Source organism: Chelonia mydas, chromosome 5 (assembly GCF_015237465.2).
Source record: "Chelonia mydas isolate rCheMyd1 chromosome 5, rCheMyd1.pri.v2, whole genome shotgun sequence".
Lineage (NCBI taxonomy): Eukaryota > Metazoa > Chordata > Testudines > Cheloniidae > Chelonia > Chelonia mydas.
In genome coordinates this window covers 44,521,438-44,543,671 of record NC_051245.2, presented here as the reverse complement: position 1 = coordinate 44,543,671, position 22,234 = coordinate 44,521,438, and the positions used below count along the sequence as shown (strand labels likewise).

Sequence of the window (22,234 nt, the reverse complement as noted above, 5' to 3'; positions counted from 1 at the left end):
GAAGCCTTCCTCAAATCCACTGGGAGGTTAATCATTCCAGAAACTTATGATAAATCAGGTTAACTTCCCCTTTCCTAGCTCACTCAACACTTAAGACTTCTTGTGGAGCCCACCTGCCCAAACAGTTGTCATTACAAGCCATCCCATTCTGCTTATGAATATACTAGGCATGTAAATTGATCATATGCACCCATCACAGTATTCAGCTACATAGCAACACCCTGGGGCCTATCCTTAACTGGTTAGAGCTGTAGACTTGTCATGGCAGCATCTCTAGGGCCATACTGAAACCTCAGAGAGAATCTTTCTTCCCAGATGGAACATGATGTCTGCTACGGTGCTGCTATATGCCTAACAAGCTGAAACAGGTCAGCTAAATGGTCCTCTACTGCAGCCAGAAAAGGTTCAAAATAGTGTAACAGACCCTCCGCACAGCTGTGAAGTTTTAAAGTTAACATAGCTACCCCGTGCAAGTCCTCAGGGCATTCTGCTCATTAGGTATCAAAAGACTCAAGATCTTGATTCCAGTTTTGCATAGCAAGATTTTCCATATTAAGAGGAACAAACACCACCAGTACCAACGAAGAGGCAAGGTGCACTTACTTGATACATGTTTGACCGTCTCTGATGTATTAAGTAATGGAACTGAATTTAAATCCACATTCATCCACTTTAGAATTTGGCTTCTGGTGAACAGAAGCAGTCTATATCTTTTCCTCTCACCACATAATTCCCCAAAAGCAACAAAACTGTTTTCACACTGGAACCATTTGTCTAATTGTTTTAAGGCCTTGATCTATGCGCTAAATGGAGGTTGATTATCCTGTGTGAGGAAGTCCTTCCTCTGAACGAGTCTGAGGAGGAGGTTTTTGAAGACCATAAAGCTAGCCCTTTTCCAAACTACCTTGCATCTACCTGGTTCAAACACCTGAATTTGTGACAATGCAAAGAATTAAGTTTTTCTGTGTCTCTGCCTTTCAGATAAAATATTATGATTGCTGTATATTATGTACCTCAAATTGAGGACAACATATGGGTCTACCTCTGTATATTTGCCACCTGTTCAGTACTTCTCTTAGCTTTCCCCATTTCCTATTTTGGATGGAGATCTCCATATTTTTCTAGGTTTACAAAAAATACCTTGCCTTGTATAGCTTCTCTGTTCCTCTACAATCCAATCTGTGAGTCTGCAGACACTACCCTTGAGCTTTTAGCCTCCAAAAGTAAACGTCCACTCGATCCACTCTCTTCTAAAGATACCACATTAAGTAAATAGTTTCCTCTTGAAGGTAACATATGACTGGATTCTTACTCATCCACTCACCTCCCCCGAGAACTGGATTTAGAGAAGTTAGCATTTTAAAGTTAGGACTTGTCCAAACATTATCTGTATATCTATTATTACTATTACACTTCACATTTGGAGGAGTTCTCCATTTCTGGCTTGCCCAGGCAACAAAACGGCATGTTCTAGAGCACACTGAGGTACTGGCAGAATGGAGATGAATTACTGGTGCCCCAAAGAGCCAAAAATCTTTGACTACCAAGGGAGTTCTGCCATGTCTCACACTAAGGAGATGAGACCCTAAAACAGAAACACACTCAAAGGATGTCTTCAGAGAAGTAGAATTACAAGTACTTATTCCTTCACCTCTGCAAACTTTGTTGCAACAGCATGTTATGGAAAAACATTTTAGTGCCATCTATGACCCAAATGTCCATAAGACTGAGTTCTTACTGTCAACTGTAGTAGAAAGAGCCTGAGACATGAGGCCTGGTATTAGGCCTCAGGACTGAACTAAAAAGGCCTTGCTGATATAAAGCAGTTAGTAAAAGTAAGTCTATAAGCAAAAGTCAGGCCCTGCTAAAAAGCAGATGCTTGCCGGCAAGTTTACTGTCCAGTACATGAACTCTGCACCAGTATTGCTAGCATCGCTAAAACCCGCTAAATATGTAAACACATTCCAGCAGACTAGCACAAGAACACTCCAAGCTAGCACAAAGTAAGATGGTTTGACTGAAGTGATGAATAGTGATATTTTGTCTGAAACATCAGGAGAAAGGTACAAGGGGAGACAAAGATGTCATGAAACACTTAAGGTGATACGTAAGTTGTTGAGACACAGAATTTGAGATAAATCTATAAATGTTAACCTTAACCTTAGTCGGGCTGAGGGGGGAGGAATAGGAAGTCCCACCATTCACTGAGTTGGTCCATTGTAGTGGGCATACATGTCTTAGTATTCCTAGATACTAAGTCTATAGAGTGCTAGTATCCCTAGATACTAGTCTATGGAGTGCTATCATCATGCTTTGTTGACAATAAACCTGGCTGAGCGCCTCTGCTGATGAACCAAATGTGTAGTCTTCTTGGGCAGTTCAATCCAGGTCTGCTGCATCAGCTACCTGTGCAGAGCCGGTACAACACACATGCAGCCAACAACTGACAACACCAACAACTGTGGCAACAGGTAATAAACAGCCAGAAATATATTTTAAACTAAATCAAAGGGGCTTTTTAGAGAAACCACAAAACAGGTTGCATTAGAGAGGATCACATCAATAGATGATGGCCTTCACGCTGACACATGCCAGTTATGAAAGAAAAGAAAGATGATGCATCCACTGTAGCTTTCTTGATATCAAGTTATTATGTTCAGTTGTGATAGATCAAATCTTGCAACAATTGCCACTCGTTTTTGTATTACTTTTAGTTAATATTGAGGTACCTAGTATGTGGTTCAGAGTACTGACTGTAGACCAGTGGTCACCAACCAGTCGATCGCGACAGACTGGTCCATCCTGGAGACTTTCTCAGTTGATCACTATCTCTGGTGGTGTAGTGGGGGCTGCCGCGAAGGCAGGCTCCCTGCCTGCCCCGGTCCTATGCCACTCCTGGAAGCAGCCAGCATGCCCCCACAGCCCTAGGGGACGGGAGGGGCAGGAGTCTCCATGTGCTGCTCCTGTCTTCAAGTACCGCCCCTCCAGTTCCCATTGGCCTGTAAATGGGAAACTGTGGCCAATGGGAGCTGCGGGGGCGATGCCTGCAGAGACGGGCAGCACATGGAGCCATGTGCCCCCCCCCCCCCCCCGCCTGACGGCCACAGAGGCACGTTGGCCCCTTCTGGAAACGGTGTGGAGCTAGGGAAGGCAGGGAGCCTGCCTTAGCTCCGCTGAGCTGCCGACCGGGAGCCGCCAGAGGTAAAGTGCCAACGGGAGCCCGCACCCCAATCCCCCTCCAGGAGCCAGTACCCCATGCTCCCTCCTGTACCCCAAACCCCTGCCCCAGCCCTGAGCCCCTCCCAGAGCCAGCACCCCATACCCTCCCTGTACCCCAACACTCTGCCCAGCCCGGAGCCCCCTCCTGCACCCAAACTCCCTCCCGGAGCTTGCACCCCTCACCCTCTCCTACATCCCAACCCCCATCCCAGGCTCAGCCCGAAGCCCCCTCCCACACTGCAGCCCCTTGGTCCCAGCCCAGAGCCCACACCCCCTCCCGAACCCCAACCCTCTGCCCCAGCCTCCGAAAGTGAGTGAGGGTCGGGGAGAGTGAGCGATGGAGAGGGGGGTGATGGAATGAGCAGGGCAGCGTTCAGGGAAGGGTAGATCCTAGATTGCCCTTAAATTCAAAAAGTGATCTTGGGCGTAAAAAGTTTGGAGACCACTGCTGTAGACTCATCTTAGTATTATATGATACATTCCAGCCAATCTTTGCTGGCTCACAGACCCGACAGAAACTGGCATACCACCATACCAGTGGGTACCATGCCACTCTAACAGATGAGCATGAATTTAGATTTGCTTGTGAACCAGTATATGCATCAAGTTTGAATATTAGGGGTGGATTCCCCCTTAAAGAATTTCATAAATGGCAGACTCTACAAGCTTTCCATGACTGGTTAACAGATGTCAAATCAAATCTCTAACTTTAAAACTCCAAAAATACCTTTGGCGGCTGTTGAAAGAAAGTTTTTAGATCTGATGAATCTGGATTAATCTTCTGCACAGAGAAATAATCTTAATGAAATCCCCATGTTAGATCAGCTCTCTGCCGAAAACTATGGAAAATTTCAGGGCCGGGGGAACAGTTTTGCAGTCCAGCCACCTTTCCTGATGAATAGCTCAGCAGCATACATAAGCCAGATCTGCAGGAAAAGGACCCTAATAAATTACAAATACAGTTTGTCTGGCAATTCTAGTTTAAAGATGCAAATCACTAACGTTGAAAATGCTTGTTATAAATTTTGCCATCTGTTGAAATGCTTAAATACCACACCTATCTATCAGTAAATACTTATGTTCTTCATGTGGTTTGCCTGTAAAATTTGACATTTGGTTAAATATTTCAGTACAAGTTTTATTGCTACAAACATGAAATTTCCAGGAACCAAATCATATTAAATGTTATATTTATTGCATACATGTAAAAGTATTTTAGCAATATGATGAGAACAGATTTGTTGATAGTGAAGGTTTCATCTATTGAGCTGCAAACAGCTTCATGAGGCAGGACCTGTATTTTAGGACATGCATACACGTTCATTCTACAGCGCTATATTGGCCATATTTCCTCCCAATGCTAAAGGAGAAAACAAGGATTGGTTAAGCTCTTGTACTCTCACCATAGAAGTATAGTACTGAAGCACAGCATACTACAGGTTCATTATGCTTAGTTATGAATTTTTTTGCTAAGTTTGCAGCAAAATAACATATCACTATACTGTAGAAATTATTTCCATGTCCTTCCAATAAGGCATTTTATTTAACTGACCTAATCAAGCCAAAGCTTTCTAGGCCAACTCACTTCGGTCATGAGGATCTCTATCACTACTACTACTCACATACTAAGCCAATTTTCCATTCTAAAGGAATCAGAGCCATTTCTTTCTGATCCTGTGTTTCTACCCTGAGACGAACAAGCCCTGCCATTCACCTCTGTGTTCTTGATATGGTTGGGTTGATTCAAGTAATCAGAAGATTTGTTAGAAGCAATGCATACTGAATAGATTGATTATATTTCTCTCCTCTTTGGTTTGGGTTCAATCAATACAAAAGAAAGGTGAGAAAGGGGCACTGCACATTCCAATTTTAGTCAGAATGATCTCTCCCATTCTAAGACTTTCCCATCGCCTCTCTAATCACAAACATTTACTGCAAAAGCTCTGGCTCAAAATTATCTTTAGCCGAGCCAAACAAAGATGTATAAAATAACTGCTTTCCTAACATAACTAATCACACAACTTTAATAATTAATAAGAGCAATGTTTAAAAAATCTCATTCTTTTCTTATCTTTTGTGTGAATATTCATGCAATTACATGGATCTTTGATAAAGAACTTTTTTGATTCTCCCTACTAAACTCCACCACTTAAGAGGCAAGCACAGCAGTCTTAAGACATGAACACCATATCACCACATCACTGAAATAGGAACCAGAAATCCAAACTCACACAAACTCTTGAAGTGAAAGGGCTGGCAGTATTGTTGAAGTGACATGTTCACCCATGAAGGCAATGCATATCACTCTGCTCTCCTCTGATCCCTGCTGGCCATCTCTGAAGTATTTTCTAGCTCTGCAGGCAGAAACACTAAAAGATGAGAACTTCGGAGGAATCCCCCTTTCTAATCCTGGACTGAAACGATCCCTTCCCCAGGAATTTGGGGAGGGAAGGCAACCTTAATTTGGCCCTTTTGTGTGTACGCACCATGATAATCTTTGATTACATGATCACATACTTTTTTCCCCACTGGACCTCTGAATCAATCAGTGCACAGGATGGAGCATGTTCTGGAGATGAATCACGATTGTGTAGTGGAAGCTGTTGTCTATAGGATCCCTGCCTCATTTGTTGCCAATGTTGAAAGGTGTGTAGAGAATAAGGCTGGGAATTGGAAGAGAAAGGATTGTTAAGGCTGCTCTCAATGCTGCCCTGGAGAATTGGATTCTCTTCCCATCTCTGCCATAGCGTTGCTCTGTGATGCTAGGCACTTAAGCCAAGTTTTTCAAAGCTGTTCACTAATTGTGTTTTCTGGGTGCCCAACTTGCAAAGGGGATGAGTACTCACAGCTGCAACTGAAATCAGTGCGGGATGTGTACTGCACTTAGAAATGCTTTATAATACTAAGCACTCTGAAAGCCAAGTCTTGGGCATCTCAGATTGGGCACTCAGAATTAGTGAATACTTCCAACCTTAATCTTTCTCTATGCCTCAGACCCCAATGCGTAAAAAAAGGATAAGATCCCCATGTCTCAGTGTGTTGTGAAAATGAATTTTAGTGTTTGTAAACCACTCAGATACTATGCTGATGAATGCCACAGAAAAACCCTTGAAGAAATTAATAATTCTGTATTCAGAGCAGGGGTTGAAAACAGTATAGTAAATAAGACATGAGGCCACACATTGAACAACAAGGAGAAAACAAAATATTGAATAGCTTGTCATTTGATAAGCACCGTCACTGTTGTCCACTGAATGAAGCTGGTGTCCTGTGAAAAATAAAATAGTATGCAATAACGTAATTAAAAGACTATTACAACATACATTGGAGAGCCGAACATAGGCAACCTAAATACTGGCTTTTCCTACCTTTTGAATGCTTACCTTTACAACCTTAACTTTTTAATGTAATTTTGAGTATATTACTACTGACCGCTTGTACATGATGAACATTCTCAGCTTGTGATCTCTTGTACCAAGGTAACTAATTTTTAGTTCAGTGATTAATATATCTGTCAGAAAGAGGTCTGAAACAGAATTACCCTGAATTGGGTGTAAGACAGTGTTAAAAAATGTATAGATCTTCTAAAAACCCCAACCATCTTTTACTACTAGCTGCATGAGAACTCTAGCATATACCTCCCAGAAAGAAGTCCTTTGTGATAACTGCATATAGATGCTTAAGAAGCCATTCATCCGGCCCTCTATGCATCATAAAAATTACACTAATAGACAATCCCCAATATTCTATTATAAACATCAGTTAGAACTTAAAATTTGATATATTAGTCTCTCCAGTCACACCACATTCCCAAATTCTAACATGCCAAGTACTAGCAGTAAAGAGTGTATTTTTTCCAGTTCACAGCTAATAAGCCATACTAATTAATATGCTAATATGTATATTTATGGAAGCCAATATCATTAACTGTGAGACCACAAAATGTTTGTATCAGATTTCTGTACTGACAATTTTTAAGTCCATCATTAAAAAGTTGCTAGAAGGAAAACTGGAAGTTTAAACAAATGGGCCAGGGACATCTGGGACTTCTAGCACCAAGGGATATTTGAGAGGCAGTTTATAGGATAAACACATTAACTATTTTGCTGGTGATCATTTTAGCACAAACATCCAGCTAATTAAGAAACTGATGTTTAAACAGCCAGCTTTAGGCTTCAGATTTAACAATCCATTGAGATGAGGGAGGACTAGTAATGCCTATCTGTGAGGTTGTTTCAGGGTGTCTCTGTAGTCCAAGAAGAAAGTCTCCAAGTTTACACCACGATAATCTAAACAGACAGACTGAAGATAGTCCTGTGCACTCTTGAAAATCCTGTCTTAACTACACTTCCACTGAAGTCTGGTGGAGCTTTACAAATAGGCGCAGTTAGGACAAAGGACAACACTAAGCACTTCTGGAAATCCCAGCGTTAAGTACAAATGTCCAATATGCCAACATTTTTATGGCTCACTTAGAACAACGCTTCCTCAGCTCTCGTCCCCTAGTTCCCTTCCTCTACTTGCACTACATTGATGACATCTTCATCATATGGACCCACGGGAAGGAGGCCCTTGAAGAATTCCACGTGGATTTCAACAATTTCCACCCTACCATCAACCTCAGCCTGGACCAGTCCACAAAAGAGATCCACTTCCTGGACACTACAGTACAAATAAGTGATGGTCACATAAACACCACCCTATACCGGAAACTTACTGACCACTATACTTACCTACATGCCTCCAGCTTCCATCCAGACCACATCACAGGATCCATTGTCTACAGCCAAGACCTATGATACAACCACATTTGCTCCAATCCCTCAGACAGAGACAAACACTTATAAGATCTTTATCAAGCACTCTTAAAACTACAATACCCACCCTGGGAAGTGAGGAAACAGATTGACAGAGCCAGAAGAGTACCCAGAAGTCACCTACTACAGGACAGGCCCAACAAGGAAAATAACAGAACACCACTGGCCATCATGTACAGCCCCCAGCTAAAACCTCTCCAACACATTATCAATGATCTACAACCTATCCTGGAAAACAATCCCTCACTCTCCCAGACCTTGGGAGGCAGGCCAGTCCTCACTTACAGACAGCCCCCCAACCTGAAGCAAATAAGCACCAGCAACTACACACCACAGCACAGAAACACGAACGCAGGAACCAATCCCTGTAGCAAAGCTCGTTGCCTACTCTGTCCCCATATCTACCCTAGCGACACCCTCAGAGGACCCAACCACATCAGCCACACCATCAGAGGCTCATTCACCTGCACGTCACTAATGTTATATATGCCATCATGTGCCAGCAATGCACCTCTGCCATGTACACTGGCCAAATCGGACAGTCCCTATGTAAAAGAATAAATGGACACAAATCCGGACATCAGGAATGGTAACATACAAAAGCCAGTCACTTCAATCTTCCTGGTGTTAAGGAAAAGTTAGCACATGTGACTCCATTTTGGTTTGGGGCCCACCATTGTCTAAAAGCAAGCACATCATACACCAGGAAGAGTGATCCTTAGATACTGAATCCCTGTGAAAATCCTCCTCCTTGTCTCCAGCCTGCCTTGACTCCCAGTATCTGTTTTTTTGTCAGTCTCTAACTCCCTATCTCTCGGCCTTTGATGTGAGGCCTCCCATCCTGATAATAAAAGTTACTGATGCATGGCTTTAGGACCATGCTGTGTAATTAACATACTGGTTTAGCACGAGGAATGCACCAAGCAGGGATAGGTGGTAGATAAGAAGAGGGTTTGTTTATTGGCTAAGGTTTCCGATGCACGAGGGCAACATGCTTTGCTAAAAAGTATATAACCTTTGTATAATCTGTATTCAGGGTCCCCTCCTGGCTAGTAGGGGGGCACCATGCTCGAGCGTAATAAACTTTGTGTCTTTTGGGAACTCTGCAGTTGTGGACTTTGTTTATATGCCTCAGCCTAGATTCGAACAATGCGTGTCCTACCAGGTGTAATTCGCAGCATTTGTGTGCGTGTCCTACCAGGTGTAATTCGTACCATTTGTGTGCGTGTCCTACCAGGTGTAATTGGTAACACTGAACATTCTATAACAGATTTGAAAGTAGCTATACTTGAACAAAAAAAACTTCAGAAACAGACTTCAAAGAGAAACAGCAGAACTAAAATTCATTTGCAAATTTAACAGCATTAATTGGGCTTGAATAGGGACTGGGAGTGGCTGGCACATCACAAAAGCAGCTTTGCCCCTTCGGGAATTGACACCCCCTCATCTATTATTGGGAACGAACTATATCCACACCCTGATCGAATTGGCTCTGTCAACACTGGTTCTCCACTTGTGAGGTAACTCCCTTCTCTTTATGTGTCAGTATATTTATATCTGCATCTGTAATTTTCTCTCCATGCATCTGAAGAAGTGGGGTTTTTACCTATGAAACCTTATGCTCAAATAAATCTGTTAGTCTTTAAGGTGCCACCGGACTCCTTGTTGTTTTTGTGGATGCCCTTGATACTTATAGCATCTCAAAAAGTCAAGGGAAGATCAGCCGATTGTATGCCAAAAACAAATGACAGTCACTTTATAGTCTCCAGTAAAAAATTCTCCATATTTTAAAAAAGCAGGCAGAAGACCTATGCTCACTCCTATACCACTAACCCAATGACCATACCTACAGTGTTTTAAAAAAAAAAAAAAAAGTTTGCCATCCTCCATCTGGATTACAAGTAGGACTCCACGGAGAGAAATCAGAGTGGATACGCAGATTTTTAAAAAGTCAAGATTTTATTTAAATTGTATTTTTTTATTTAAATCAAATACAGGTTTATTTTTAAAAAAAACTTATTTAAAATTAAATTTGAAAGTATGACTACCTATCTTAAGGCCTAAATTACTATAATCTACTAAAATAATTTAAATTAAAAACAATAATATTAAGCAATACATGTTTGCTGCTGAAGTTTTAGAAAAGGTCAAGCAACTGAGCTGGTGGATGTCACTGGCTAAACCACCTGAAACCAGAATTTGTTGAAGGGCTAAACCACCTTTTGACAGCAGTAGCCTCTACTGCAAATACAGAGAGAATATTTTCTTCATTTCAGTTTATTCAACTAGTTGAGTTCAATGACTAGTTCATTCAAAGATAAAAAACCAACTGAGAGTTAAAGCAGGAAAGTTTGTTTTCCTTTTCCAATCTATGAATAAAAATAATGTATGAGGATGAAATCTACTAGTTCTAAAATCTTGAAGGACATAGAGCTGGTCTACATTGAAAACATACATTGGTGTAGTGAAAAATCTACACGCGATAGACACAGCTATGCCGACCTAACCCACAGTGTTGACAGTACTAGGTCAACAAAAGAATTCTTCTGTTTACCTAGCTACAGTACAGACCCATTTACACGCAGCTGTCGGAAGTCAAGCCGTCACGACCACATGTTAATGGACCGTGGGTTAAGAGGGCCATGCTGAAAAAAGTGTCTGTGATTCACTTAGAAAAAAAAGACATTATTTTCTGCTCTTTCTGGCTCGCATTTTTTTTCTTCTTTCTTATGAAGTCTGTCATTTGCCACAGATAAATGATTTTGATATTTTCCCCATTTTGCTCCTCCATAAATCTTACAACAGTTTCTACAATACTAAGGGCTTCTGTGGGCAAAATTTTGACCTTTTCAACGACATCCTCGCCAAATAAATAGATTTTAACTCGGCAGGAAACGCGTTCACGGCTGATTTATTGGCTGATCAGCTTTCTCCAGAAGTCGATACTTGCACTATGCCATGACGTTTTTTAAAACTACTTATAAACCTCTTGCTGGCTTGGAATGATTTATGCCCCATTAAAAAATTGAAGAATTGGCCCACTTAGCGGCATTCCTTTCAGCCTTTCCTGAGCAAACCACATGCACACGGCTTTGTCTATTGTGGGTTTTGCTGAATTGCACACACATTTTCGCTTAAGCCTCGCAGCAGAATCGATATTTTGTACAAAGCCATTCAGTTTAGATTCGTTTTTTAGCCATCCTCAGAGAGTAGATTTGGCAATCTCAACATCTTTTGAAACTTTGGCCTGGGTTTCTCCGCTACTTACTCTATCTATTGCAGCTAGCTTTTCTTCTACAGTGTAGGAACGCTGACACTTGTCCTCTGCCATTATACAGTATTAGGCCTACGGTTAAAATTTTCTAATGTGCTATATATATTACTATATAACTACTATATATTATGATAGGTTTCAGAGTAACAGCCGTGTTAGTCTGTATTCGCAAAAAGAAAAGGAGTACTTGTGGCCCTTAGAGACTAACCAATTTATTTGAGCATGAGCTTTCGTGAGCTACAGCTCACTTCATCGGATGCATCCGATGAAGTGAGCTGTAGCTCACGAAAGCTCATGCTCAAATAAATTGGTTAGTCTCTAAGGTGCCACAAGTACTCCTTTTCTTTTTACTATATATTATATATCTCTCTAGCGTGACAATGACTAAGCGTGCGTGATACATCTTTACCAATATCGGTAAAAACGTACAACATGTTTCTGCTCTGCACTTCCTGTCAATTTCTAGGTCACTGAGTTAGTGAGCAAATCTTTAACGCTACATAGCAAGTTTCTGTACCGCATGTTAACGAGTCTCGTGTGTTAAATAGGTAGCACTGGGAGGCATAGCATTACCATGCATTAAGCGGATTCGCGCGTAAACGGGTTGCGCTTAAACAGGTCTGTACTGTACCACTTTACAGGGAGGTGGATTAGCTACACTGATGGGAGAACTCCTCCCACCACTGCAGTGAGTGTCTACACTGAAGCACTACAGGGGCACAGCTGTAGCTTTTTAAGTGTAGACATACCTGTAGCAACCAGAAACAATTTTAATTCACTAAATACAGATTCAGTAGAACCCTATTTACCTGGTCTAATTGGTACTGAGGCCAGATCAGATAATCAAAACTCCAGACACCCCAGAGAATGGGAAAATGTGATGCTGCAGTGCCATCTACCGGCCACAGGAGAGATCACCCACTTCAACACCCAGGACTCCAGGGTCTCTGTAAATGCAGAGAGCCGAGTGCCAGTTAAGCGAGGGCCGGATAAAATGGTGGTCTACTGTACTACCTTTAAAATGCAAAACATGTTTTGATAAACTTTTTTCCTTATATACATATTAAATTAAAGATAGCTTTGTTTAATAAAAAATTTAAATGCTAGTTTTTGTGCATTTTGAATTAAATTTGAATTTCCATCCGTGTCGACCTTGATACAAGTCCCAAAGAAAATAAATCTAGTAAATAAGAAATGCATCACTCACCATTTTCTAACATAATTAAGAATCTGAGTAAGTGTAAATTAAGCTATATAATTGCTTGAACAAATGTCTATAGATTTAGTTCCTGGTTAATAAAAAGAAGAACCAAATTGAGCGTAAAGGCTATATTTTAGTGCACATCAACATGGTTTAGTGGTTGCCCATGAGAATCAACTTTTTTTCTAAACACAAAAATACCTAGAAACTACAAATGCAAAACCAGATTGAAGTCAACGATTTAAATCAATCCATTCTGAGAGGAATTCCAATTCAATTCTCAATATAAAGCCCTTGTGCCACCACCAGAGTCGAATACCGAGGGCACACTTATTACTTCCATCCATTCACTGCGACGAGAATCAACTTGGACCTGGGACAGGGACAGGGAATTATCTCTAACACCTCTAGCAAAACAGTTTCAAATGGTCTGACCAGGCAACGTGTACAGAACTAAACTCAAACACCAGACTCTCTTCCCAACTACTCTTACTGGAGCTCTGCATGAGGGGTGGATGATACAGCCACCCTCCCTCTCCAAAACCAGGGGCAAATAAGAAAAAGCTTCTGGTATCACTCTTCTGGATGATTTGCCAAGGGATGCATGAAAACATCCTACAACTAACCTCTTAAGCACCACCACCACCAAAATTGTTCTTGACAATTAAATGCTCATGTCTTCTAGCCATACTCAAGGAAGTAGTTTTGGCTTGTTTGTTTGTGTTTTTTTAATTGACTAAAGTCCCAAATCCATGGGTCCTCAGTGGCAAGCCAGCTGTAGATCACCAGCTCAGACTGTACCTGCTGCCCGCCCTCCTCCCCCCAAACCCCGTAAGCCATTCCCCCCAGGTACTTCCCCACATCACCAGTACTGGAACTCCTCAGGCTAGCCACTAATGGCTTGTCTAAACATGAAGTTGTCCCTTACTGTGTACAAAGGTGGAGTTACTTATGCAGGATAACTTCATACATAAACTAGCCCTAAGTTTGCTGGTTGCAAATCCTGCTCTGAAGAAAAGTCACAGGTTGCTTGCTCTTCAAGCCCTTCAGTTACCACATCTTCCCCTCCCTCTGCAAAGTTTAGAGATTTCAGAGGGAATCTAAGGGGTAAGAGATCAGACACACACACACACACATTCACTCTAGGAGCTCTTCAACTATCCTAACTTTTCCATGTTTATTCATAATTACACACATCACATATGTATATAGAGCTCAGTAAATCTGGTTTCTTTTCCTTGCTCTGCCACTAGCCTACCGCATGACCTTGAGCAAGTTTTTTCACTGTCTGTTTTCCCACCTGCAGAATGAGAATTCAGAGATTCACAGTTTTTTAGACTAGGAAGTACCACTGTGATCATCTTGTCTGATCCCCAGTATAATATAGACCATAGGACTTCTTAGAATTAATTCTTGTATGTACTCAGACTTTAAGGCCAGACAAGACCATCATGATCATCTAGTCTGACCTCCTACATGTTGAAACCCACAGAACCTCACCCACCCATTCTGGTAATACACCCATAACCTCTAGCTGAGTTACTGAAGTCCTCAAATCAAGATTTAAAGACTTCAAGTTACAGAGAATCCACCATTTACATTAGTTTAAACCTGCAAGCAATCCATGCCACAAACTGCAGAGGAAGGCAAAAAAAAAAGGGGGGGTGAGGGGTCTCTGTCAATCTGACCCAGGGGAAAACTGGAAGGCTGTTCCAGAACTTCACTCCTCTGATAGTTAGAAACCTTCATCTAACTTCAAGCCTAAAAACTGGTTGATGGCCAGTAACTACTGCAACATACCTTTTAGGGAGAAAAATTGATACTTACCTCCTTTGTAAAGTGCTTTTGAGAGCTACAAGTAAAAACCCACTGTCAAAGAGCTAGCTATTAATTATTAATTATTATTATAGCCCCAGCCACTGATCCACCTGTGGCACACCAGCTGAGGAGTTACAGAACCAGAGCTAAGAGAATCTGTGGTGAGGAAGTGGGGTAAAGGTGCAGTTAATGTGTGTGTACGGAGGGAGGTCAGTTCAGCAGGAATCAAGGCTAAAAGAAATGGGGGGGAGGGGGAATGGCAGGGGAACAGAAAAATGGCTCATTTGGCAAACTAAGAAGGTCTTCTACCTAAGGAAATTATCACAAAGATAACAATTCTCAAAAATGACAGAAACCCCAATTGAATTGTATAGTTGGTATCAGTTTAGGTTTGGTAGCACAGGTGCACTCATTACTTGTGCAAAACAATCAACTGAAGCACACACAAATAACTGAATTTTCTAGAAACAAGGTGGGTGAGGTAGTATCTTTCATTAGACAACCTTCAACTGGCGAAAGACACAAACTTCTGAGCTCCACAGAGGTCTTCTCTCAGGTCTGAAATTTCTCGTGTAAACATGACCATAATTTGCATTCATTTCCATTGTTTTTGATGACTGGATTTCCGTTTTCCTGAAGGATACTCTTTTGGCTTGAATAGCTTGTTGAAGAAGAGCTCTGTATGGTTCAAAAGCTTGTCTCTCTCGCCAACAGTATCCCTGGGGGAATTCTGAGCCACAGCACAAGCACAGAATCGGGGTGGATTTGATTTAAATCACTAGTCAGGAAGACTCTATTTAATCATGGATTTCTACATAAAAGTGCATTCTTGTTGTTATAACCTTAATACATATTCTTCACAACTCAGAGATAGATGTAGGTTTCACTTTTAGAAAGTACACACTATACATTTTTAAGTGATTTAGTTTGAAAACTTTTCAGATTAGTTTTACAGCTATATCAGAAAATGAATGCTTGTTTGGTTATTTCATTTATCAAAGATAATTGAAGCAGATATTTATGAAGTCATGGGGAGGTGAACTATCTCCAATTCAACAGGCTAATCATTAATATTTGGAGGATTTTCTTGCCATGCTATATTAGGAGACCACCACCAGACAGACATTTAAATTGTTTTATTTAACTAAAACAACGTTATGTATTCGGAATTTTTTTCTTCAACAGCAAACATAATATTTTAACAAAACAAGATATGAATTTTTGAATTTAGTTAAACATTCAAGTTTTTTAAAATCAGGTTTGTTTTTGTTAAAATTGTTTTTAACTAAAATAATTAAATGAAATTAAAACAAAAATTAAATCAACTATGTCAGCCAGGTCAACATGAGACACTTAAAATATTGGCTTCTGCAGCTAACTCAGTCATCTTCATTTTCCTGTTTGTTCAAAATCTGGAAAAGAAAAACAAGCTTTCCTGCTTTTTTCTTTCTACACCGGCAGAAGAAGCTACTGCTTTTAAAAGTGAGATTATCACTTCAACAGTCTCTGAATCCAAGTGCTTAAGTGACTTCCACCAGTTCACTGGTGTGACTTTCTTTAAAACATCATCAGCAAACATATATTTCTTGAATGGTTCACCCTTAGCGCTCAAGTTTATTATAGTTGCTATGACAGAGGGATGATTGCTGGATGTCTATGTCATAGCCAGCTCCTCTTCTTCAGCAGTTATGGCCTGATCCTGGTACTGAGTACTGAGAATATTTGCAAGAAAATGAGCTGGAGATAGTAATTGTCTCATTCATTTTTTTTAATGCTTGTAATTTAACTCTGTCATTGCATATTTCTCTTTTTAAGATCTCACTCAGTTCCTTCCAAATTTCAATATCGTCAGCAATAAAACAGCTACAGAAATAGGCTTCAGGGTACTCAGCATGTGTTCAACATTTCTCTTAAGCCCAACGTTGAGAACTTTGGCTGTAACAGTGCCATCTATTTTTTCAAGATTTTGTTCACAAACTGTCATCAGATTAGGCCAGTTCTTGATATAGTGCTCAAAACAGTCCAGTACTGAGTTCCATCGCATGTCTTGTGGGAGAGTTAGCTTAGTTCCTCCCACTTTTTTTAGAGCAGCTGCTGCAAAGAGGTTGTTACGGAAGTATTTTGCAATTTCAACAATATTAGCCTTTATTTCTGGAACACTGAAGTCTTTGGCTAGGAGGTGCATCAAACGAGCACAGCAACCGTATGGTATTAGCTTGGGACTCTCTTCTAAATAATTTCTTCTCATCTTGGATACATTTGCAGCATTGTCTGTGACCAAGCTGCATACTAGACATTTGATTTTTTTCTCCATAGTTTGTTATAGCTTTTACTGCTACTTCTTTTACGTATTCTGTGTGTGTGTGCATTTCTTGATGTATCAATTGTTTCTGTAATGAAGACATTCCTGTCTTCTGTTGTCACACAAGCACATACAACAGGATCATTGTGAACACTGCTCCACCCATCAAGACTCAGGTTAATAATTTCACCCTCAAGACCAGGGATCGGCAACCTTTGGCATGCGGCCCATCAGGGAAATCCGCTGGTGGGCCGGGACAGTTTGTTTACCTGCAACATCTGCAGTTTGGCCAATTGCACTCCCACCGATCGGCCGAAAGTGTGCACACTGCAGGTAAACAAACCGTCCTGGCCCAGTGGATTTCCCTGACAGGCCACGTGCCAAAGGTTGCCGATGCCTGCTCTAGACTTTTTGCACACTGCTCAATTTCTCTTTCATACACTTTATCCAGCAATTTGCCTGCGACATCTACTCTGTTGGGTGGACTGTATCCTGGTCTTAATGACTGAACCATGCTAATGAAGTGTGGGTTCTCAATCATACAGAAAGGAGAGTTTGTTGGATATACAAACCAGGCAATTTTTTCATCAATTACCTCTTTTTGTAACCTGCTGGTTCTTATCACAAACTTATCTATGGTTGTTTCTGGATGATGGAGTGGTTTTTTTTGTTTTTTTTTGCGCTACAGATGATATACTGTGGCTATATGACATACATGATGTGACTGATACACTATCATTGTCAGATAACTGAAACTATAGAAAATAATTGTGATCTTGAAGGTGAATAGTCTTCAGAATCTTGTATGTTGAGGATGGATTCTCCTAAACAAAATAAGTCAATGCAGTTATTTAATCATCATCATCATCCTGCTCATTTAGTATTACTCATTGCATTCACTGACACTCAGTTCTACTTTAAAGGTGAAATTGTAAAAGGAAGATCTGCCTATTTCAGCTATTTATTTTTTATCAAAACAGCATCTAAAATGACAGTACCACAGAGTAACGACTATATTTTTTGCTCAAACATGAGAATTCAAGAATAGTCCAGAAGGAAGACAGGCAGTCCTTAAGAAAGAAGCATGAAATAAAAAAGTTTAGCAACCTGAAGATCCTGCATGTTCAGACATGTTCCTTTCTTCATCTTCAACGTAGCTTCCTCCTGAGAAGGAACTCTTCTCATGATGTTGTTTCATTCGGCAACCAGGCCTTGCATTTCTTTGTTGCACTGTTTGCATTTTGCATGCACGCCTGTCTGACCCACAGGTAGAGGAACTTCATTCAAATATTCCCAAACTGGGTCTCTTTTACAGCCTGCTGCCATTATAGGTTTTCCCTTCTAGTGAGAGAATGGTATGGTAGATCTCAAATCAATGAAGGCTACACTCAGAGAGACTTCTGGACTATGCTGCTCGAACAGTTTCATTTTTGTTTCTACTGCCTGTCCCTCCCTGCTCACATTTATCTCCAGACTTCTTCTCCTCGCCAAGATTCTGCCCCCAACAATCTTCTATTCACTGAACTTTTTGAAACTTTGCACTTTTAGAGAAAGGTGAGGGATTGACGGTATACACAAATTTGCAAAGGGACAATAGGGTTGAGGTCTCTTGTTTCTCACCTCTATAGATTTATTTATTTATAAACATTGTTGCTGTTAACAAGCATGTTGTCTCTGGAGACACAAATCCACAGTTTGAGAACTGAAAAACTAAGCATCTCTGATAGTGCTCAGTCTAGAAGGTACCGAGTCCCACTGGGTAGATAGAAAGATTTACCTAAATAAACTAGACAGAAGCCCCTGGAACCCCATAAGATTGGGTCCCTAATCCATGAATTATTGGAACTCATTTACAAAACTTTTCTTAAACATTACATGAATATATTGTCTCATACTATAGAATTAGAATTTATAATCCCTATTCCATGATGAGATATTTTTGCGCTATAATGTATCGTAATTAAAAATATCTTTAGATCAGATTTTTTTTTATTTAAATCGGATTTTTTGATAAAATGCTTTTTGAGGAAAAATCAATTTAAATAAAAAAACTGTTGGTTTTTTTTAATCATTGATTTTTATCCACTCTGCACAGAACTCATGTCAAATGCAGATTTCTTTGCTTCCACACAGAAAAATGATTTTCTGATGGGGAAGCAAAGGGAAGCCCCAAGAGCGGTCATGCACCCTTCCCCAACAGGGCGGGTGCATTATTTCCAGCACCCAGAGCAGACATCAGAGAGGTAAATCATTGCGGGGATGGGCAGGTCAGACCCCCACCCTTGCCCAACGCCATGCGTCCAGATCCCTGCCAAGATTCACGCCCCCACAATGAGAACCCCCGGCACTGAGCCCACCACACCCAAACCCCCACGCCGCCAAGTCTCTCTCCTGCATCCAGACACCCCACACACACCTGGTGCTCCCCAGCCCCACCCCAGCTAATGGCTCCTACCCTGTGCCGGGCTCAGCTGCTAGTCCCGGCTGGGCTGGGGAAGGAGCACACTTTCCCTGCACAGAGCAGCCAGGGCCCGGTCAGATCATAGAATCATAGAATATCAGGGTTGGAAGGGACCTCAGGAGGTCACCGTATGGGGAGCTAATCCCCCATCTGCCCAACCCTCTTGCATCCGGATCCCCCCCATACCCAGACCCCTCCCGTCCAGCCCCACCTCCTCTGTATCTGGACCCCCACCAAGCATCTCCCCCCTGCATCCAGACCCCACCCCTGCACCCAGACCAGCCCTCACTGAGCCCCCTGCATTTGAACCCCCACACGGATGAGCCCCACCCCATATGCACCTAGACCACCCCATGAGCCCCCCCGCACCTGGACCACTTACCCACTGAGCCCCAACCAGCTGCACCCAGATCCCCACACCTCCAAACCCCACTCCCCAGCACCCGGACTCCTCCACTGAGCCACAACCACCTTCACCCGGACCCCCCTGCAGAGTCCCATTGCCCCTGCACCCAGAACCCTCCCCCAACTAGCCCGTGCCTCCAGATCCCCCCTGCATCTGGACCATCCATTGAGTTGTCCGCACCCATATTGCCCCACACACAACTCTCTCACCCCACACCTAGATACCCCCACACTACGCTCCTTCACATTTGGACCCTGCTGGGCTAAGCCTGCCTGCCCACACTGGTGGACCTGGCATTGGGCTGCTAACCTTGGTGAGTTGCTTTACCCACTACTCCTGAGGGAATTCAGCACCAAAAAATTAAAAATTCTATGCACGGTATTTTAAAATCCTGCAAATTTTATTTGTGAATAAATAAATGTGGAAGCTCCAGGGTGGCAGTGGGGCGCACAGGCCACTGGCTGCACGGAGGTGGGAGATCACCCAGGACACGGATCTCTAGGGCATGCCTGACCCTTGCGCTGTGTCAGGGTCAGGTGCAGCCTCACTGCCGAGTCTGTGCCCTAGGGGGGCTATAGGGCAATCTCCCACCTCCATGCAGCCAGTTGCCTGTGCTACCCACTGCCATGCTGGACCTCCACATTTATTTGTTGACAAATAAAATTTGCAGAATTCTATAATATTGTGCGCAGAATTCCATCAGGAGTACAGGAGAGGTTGACCCAAGAAAAAATATTACCTGTCCCACCTTGTCTTTCTTGAACTCTGCTATTTAGCACTAGTTGTGTTTCTTGTCTTTCAGATTTAAGAGGATGCAACCACTCTGTACCAGTATGCTTATGCAGTCTCCATGCTAAATCCAAGGATATTCTATTTCCTCAGTTTTGTCCTGAGACCACTGTGCAAAACTAAACAACATCTTCCACATTATGTTTAACACCAACCCATGGAGGTGTCTTCTTTAAACATCATAACTACAAGTGTCCCATAAGAATACCAGCACCTTTTAGAACGCTTATTTACCTGTAAAAATAAAATGATCTTTCGCTAGGTATTAAGCATCAAAACTGCTGATGAACTACAACCTAAAACAGTTTAAAACTAGAACAATTTTAAAGTGTATTTTTGTTCTGTTATCTATTAACAAAGACACCAACTGCTTAAATAGATGCTTTATAAAACATTTAGTTACTGCAATCAGAAAAATGGTAGTCACCAATTTGCTACAAAGGCACCGATCACACTCAGAACCTGCAAGGAAACGCCTGTACCACCAGGTACCACTGGTTCTAAAAACAGTCCCTGCCACCAGGGTGCACTGATTTTGCATCGTTTTGTTTTCCTGGGGCTGTAAGTTCGTGCAACCAGCTCTCCAAGTAAGTTGTTTTTAAAAGTTGTGTACTAAGCAAGTGGGTCTGTGGCCATCAACCAGCGGAGCCTCATTCAACGTATGCAGCTGGGCACAGGAGCGCGGTAACGGTCAGTGTATGCTAGGGTACCCCCCGCGCTGCCCGCCCTGCCCACTCCGCCGCAATGCCAGGCTCTCCCGCACGCCCTCCTGCCCCACCCTGCTCCTCCGCACCCGCTACCCCCGCCCTCTGCCAACCGCCAAACTCCACCCCCTTACTTCTTGGTGTCGCTGCTGAAGAGCCCGAAGGCCGCGGGGACGGAGGGGGCTGTGGTGGGCGTCGCCTCCTGCCCCTGCTCCGGCGCCGCCTCCCCGCCCTGCTCATTATAGCCAAGGCTGCTCGCGGACATGCTGCGGCTGCGGCGGCGGCTATTCTCCTGGCGGTTGCCCTGTCGCCGAACGGAACTTGCTCGCGAGCGCACGCACACCGGACCAGACTCTTCCCGGAAGCTAACGGCAGCGCTTGGGGCTGGAGGGGGTGGGGGTGTCACATGATGGGGCGGAGCTGCAGAAGCGGAACTTTCCCAGTCTCAGAGTTCTAATGTTACTATGGCAACTCAGTGGCCGCCGGCCCGCAGGGGAAGAGAGAAGGCGCGTGAGGCTCCGCCCAAGCTGTTGGCGTGACCCGGCGGCGTGTGAGCGCGTGGTGTGGTTCCGTCACCCTCCTCCCTCTCCACTGAGGGGAGAATCGGCATCTTTGTGATGGGGGACAAGGGCGGCGTCTCCTTCCTGAGGCAACGTCCGGTGCCGGGCGGAAGGGAACAGCCTGGGCTAGTATTGGCACCCAAGGAAGCAATACAATATCTAAACACAGAAGCAGTTCACAGGTACAGTGCTATAGCCTAGAGGCCAAACTTCTCTGCTTTGCTCCCATGGCACTCAGCTAAGCCAGAAAAATTTACGTCTGATCTTACAGCACCACCCCACCTCATGCAGCATGGTGCCTTTGGCTAAGTGGGGAATAGGAAGGGGAGATTAAAAAAAAAATAGAATGCAAAAAAATGTCAAAAAGAAAAAAATTAATAAAGACAGGGAAAACAGGAAACAGAAAATAATTAAGATCCATAAGTCAAAGAAAGTGATCTTCAAATTACACATTGCTTAGTGGTTCACGGAAGTAATGCCTCTGTTCAAGGATGAACTAGAACATGTAAAACAAGTATTACTGAAAATGAACAGAATGATAATGCCCATGTCTACGTGAAACAAAGACCTAGAAAATGCTAATAAGAAACATCTAGGAACAGAGAAATTTAAAGGATAGACTCATAACACTATTTACTGGCCCAATACTAAAATATTAACGATTACTAAGTGCAGGTGTTAAA

At 42.5% G+C, this 22,234-nt stretch overlaps 1 protein-coding gene across 6 annotated transcripts in view; it reads right to left on the bottom strand.

The window, feature by feature from the left end:
* The window catches only part of AP3B1 (adaptor related protein complex 3 subunit beta 1), a 338,592-nt gene extending 317,015 nt beyond the window's left edge, over positions 1–21,577 (bottom strand). For 4 of the 6 annotated variants that reach the window (XR_006291016.1, XR_006291017.1, XM_043547050.1 and 1 more), the window contains exon 1: positions 21,126–21,574. Coding sequence is in view for 4 of the 6 variants with exons in the window: in XM_043547050.1 (XP_043402985.1) it covers positions 21,126–21,256 (131 nt within the window). In the remaining 2 variants the exon portion in view is untranslated. Of the gene's footprint in view, positions 1–21,125 lie in introns of all 6 variants that reach the window. The other 2 variants (XM_037902963.2, XM_043547053.1) reach the window with 2 other exon arrangements.
* Positions 21,578–22,234: the final 657 nt, after the last annotated feature.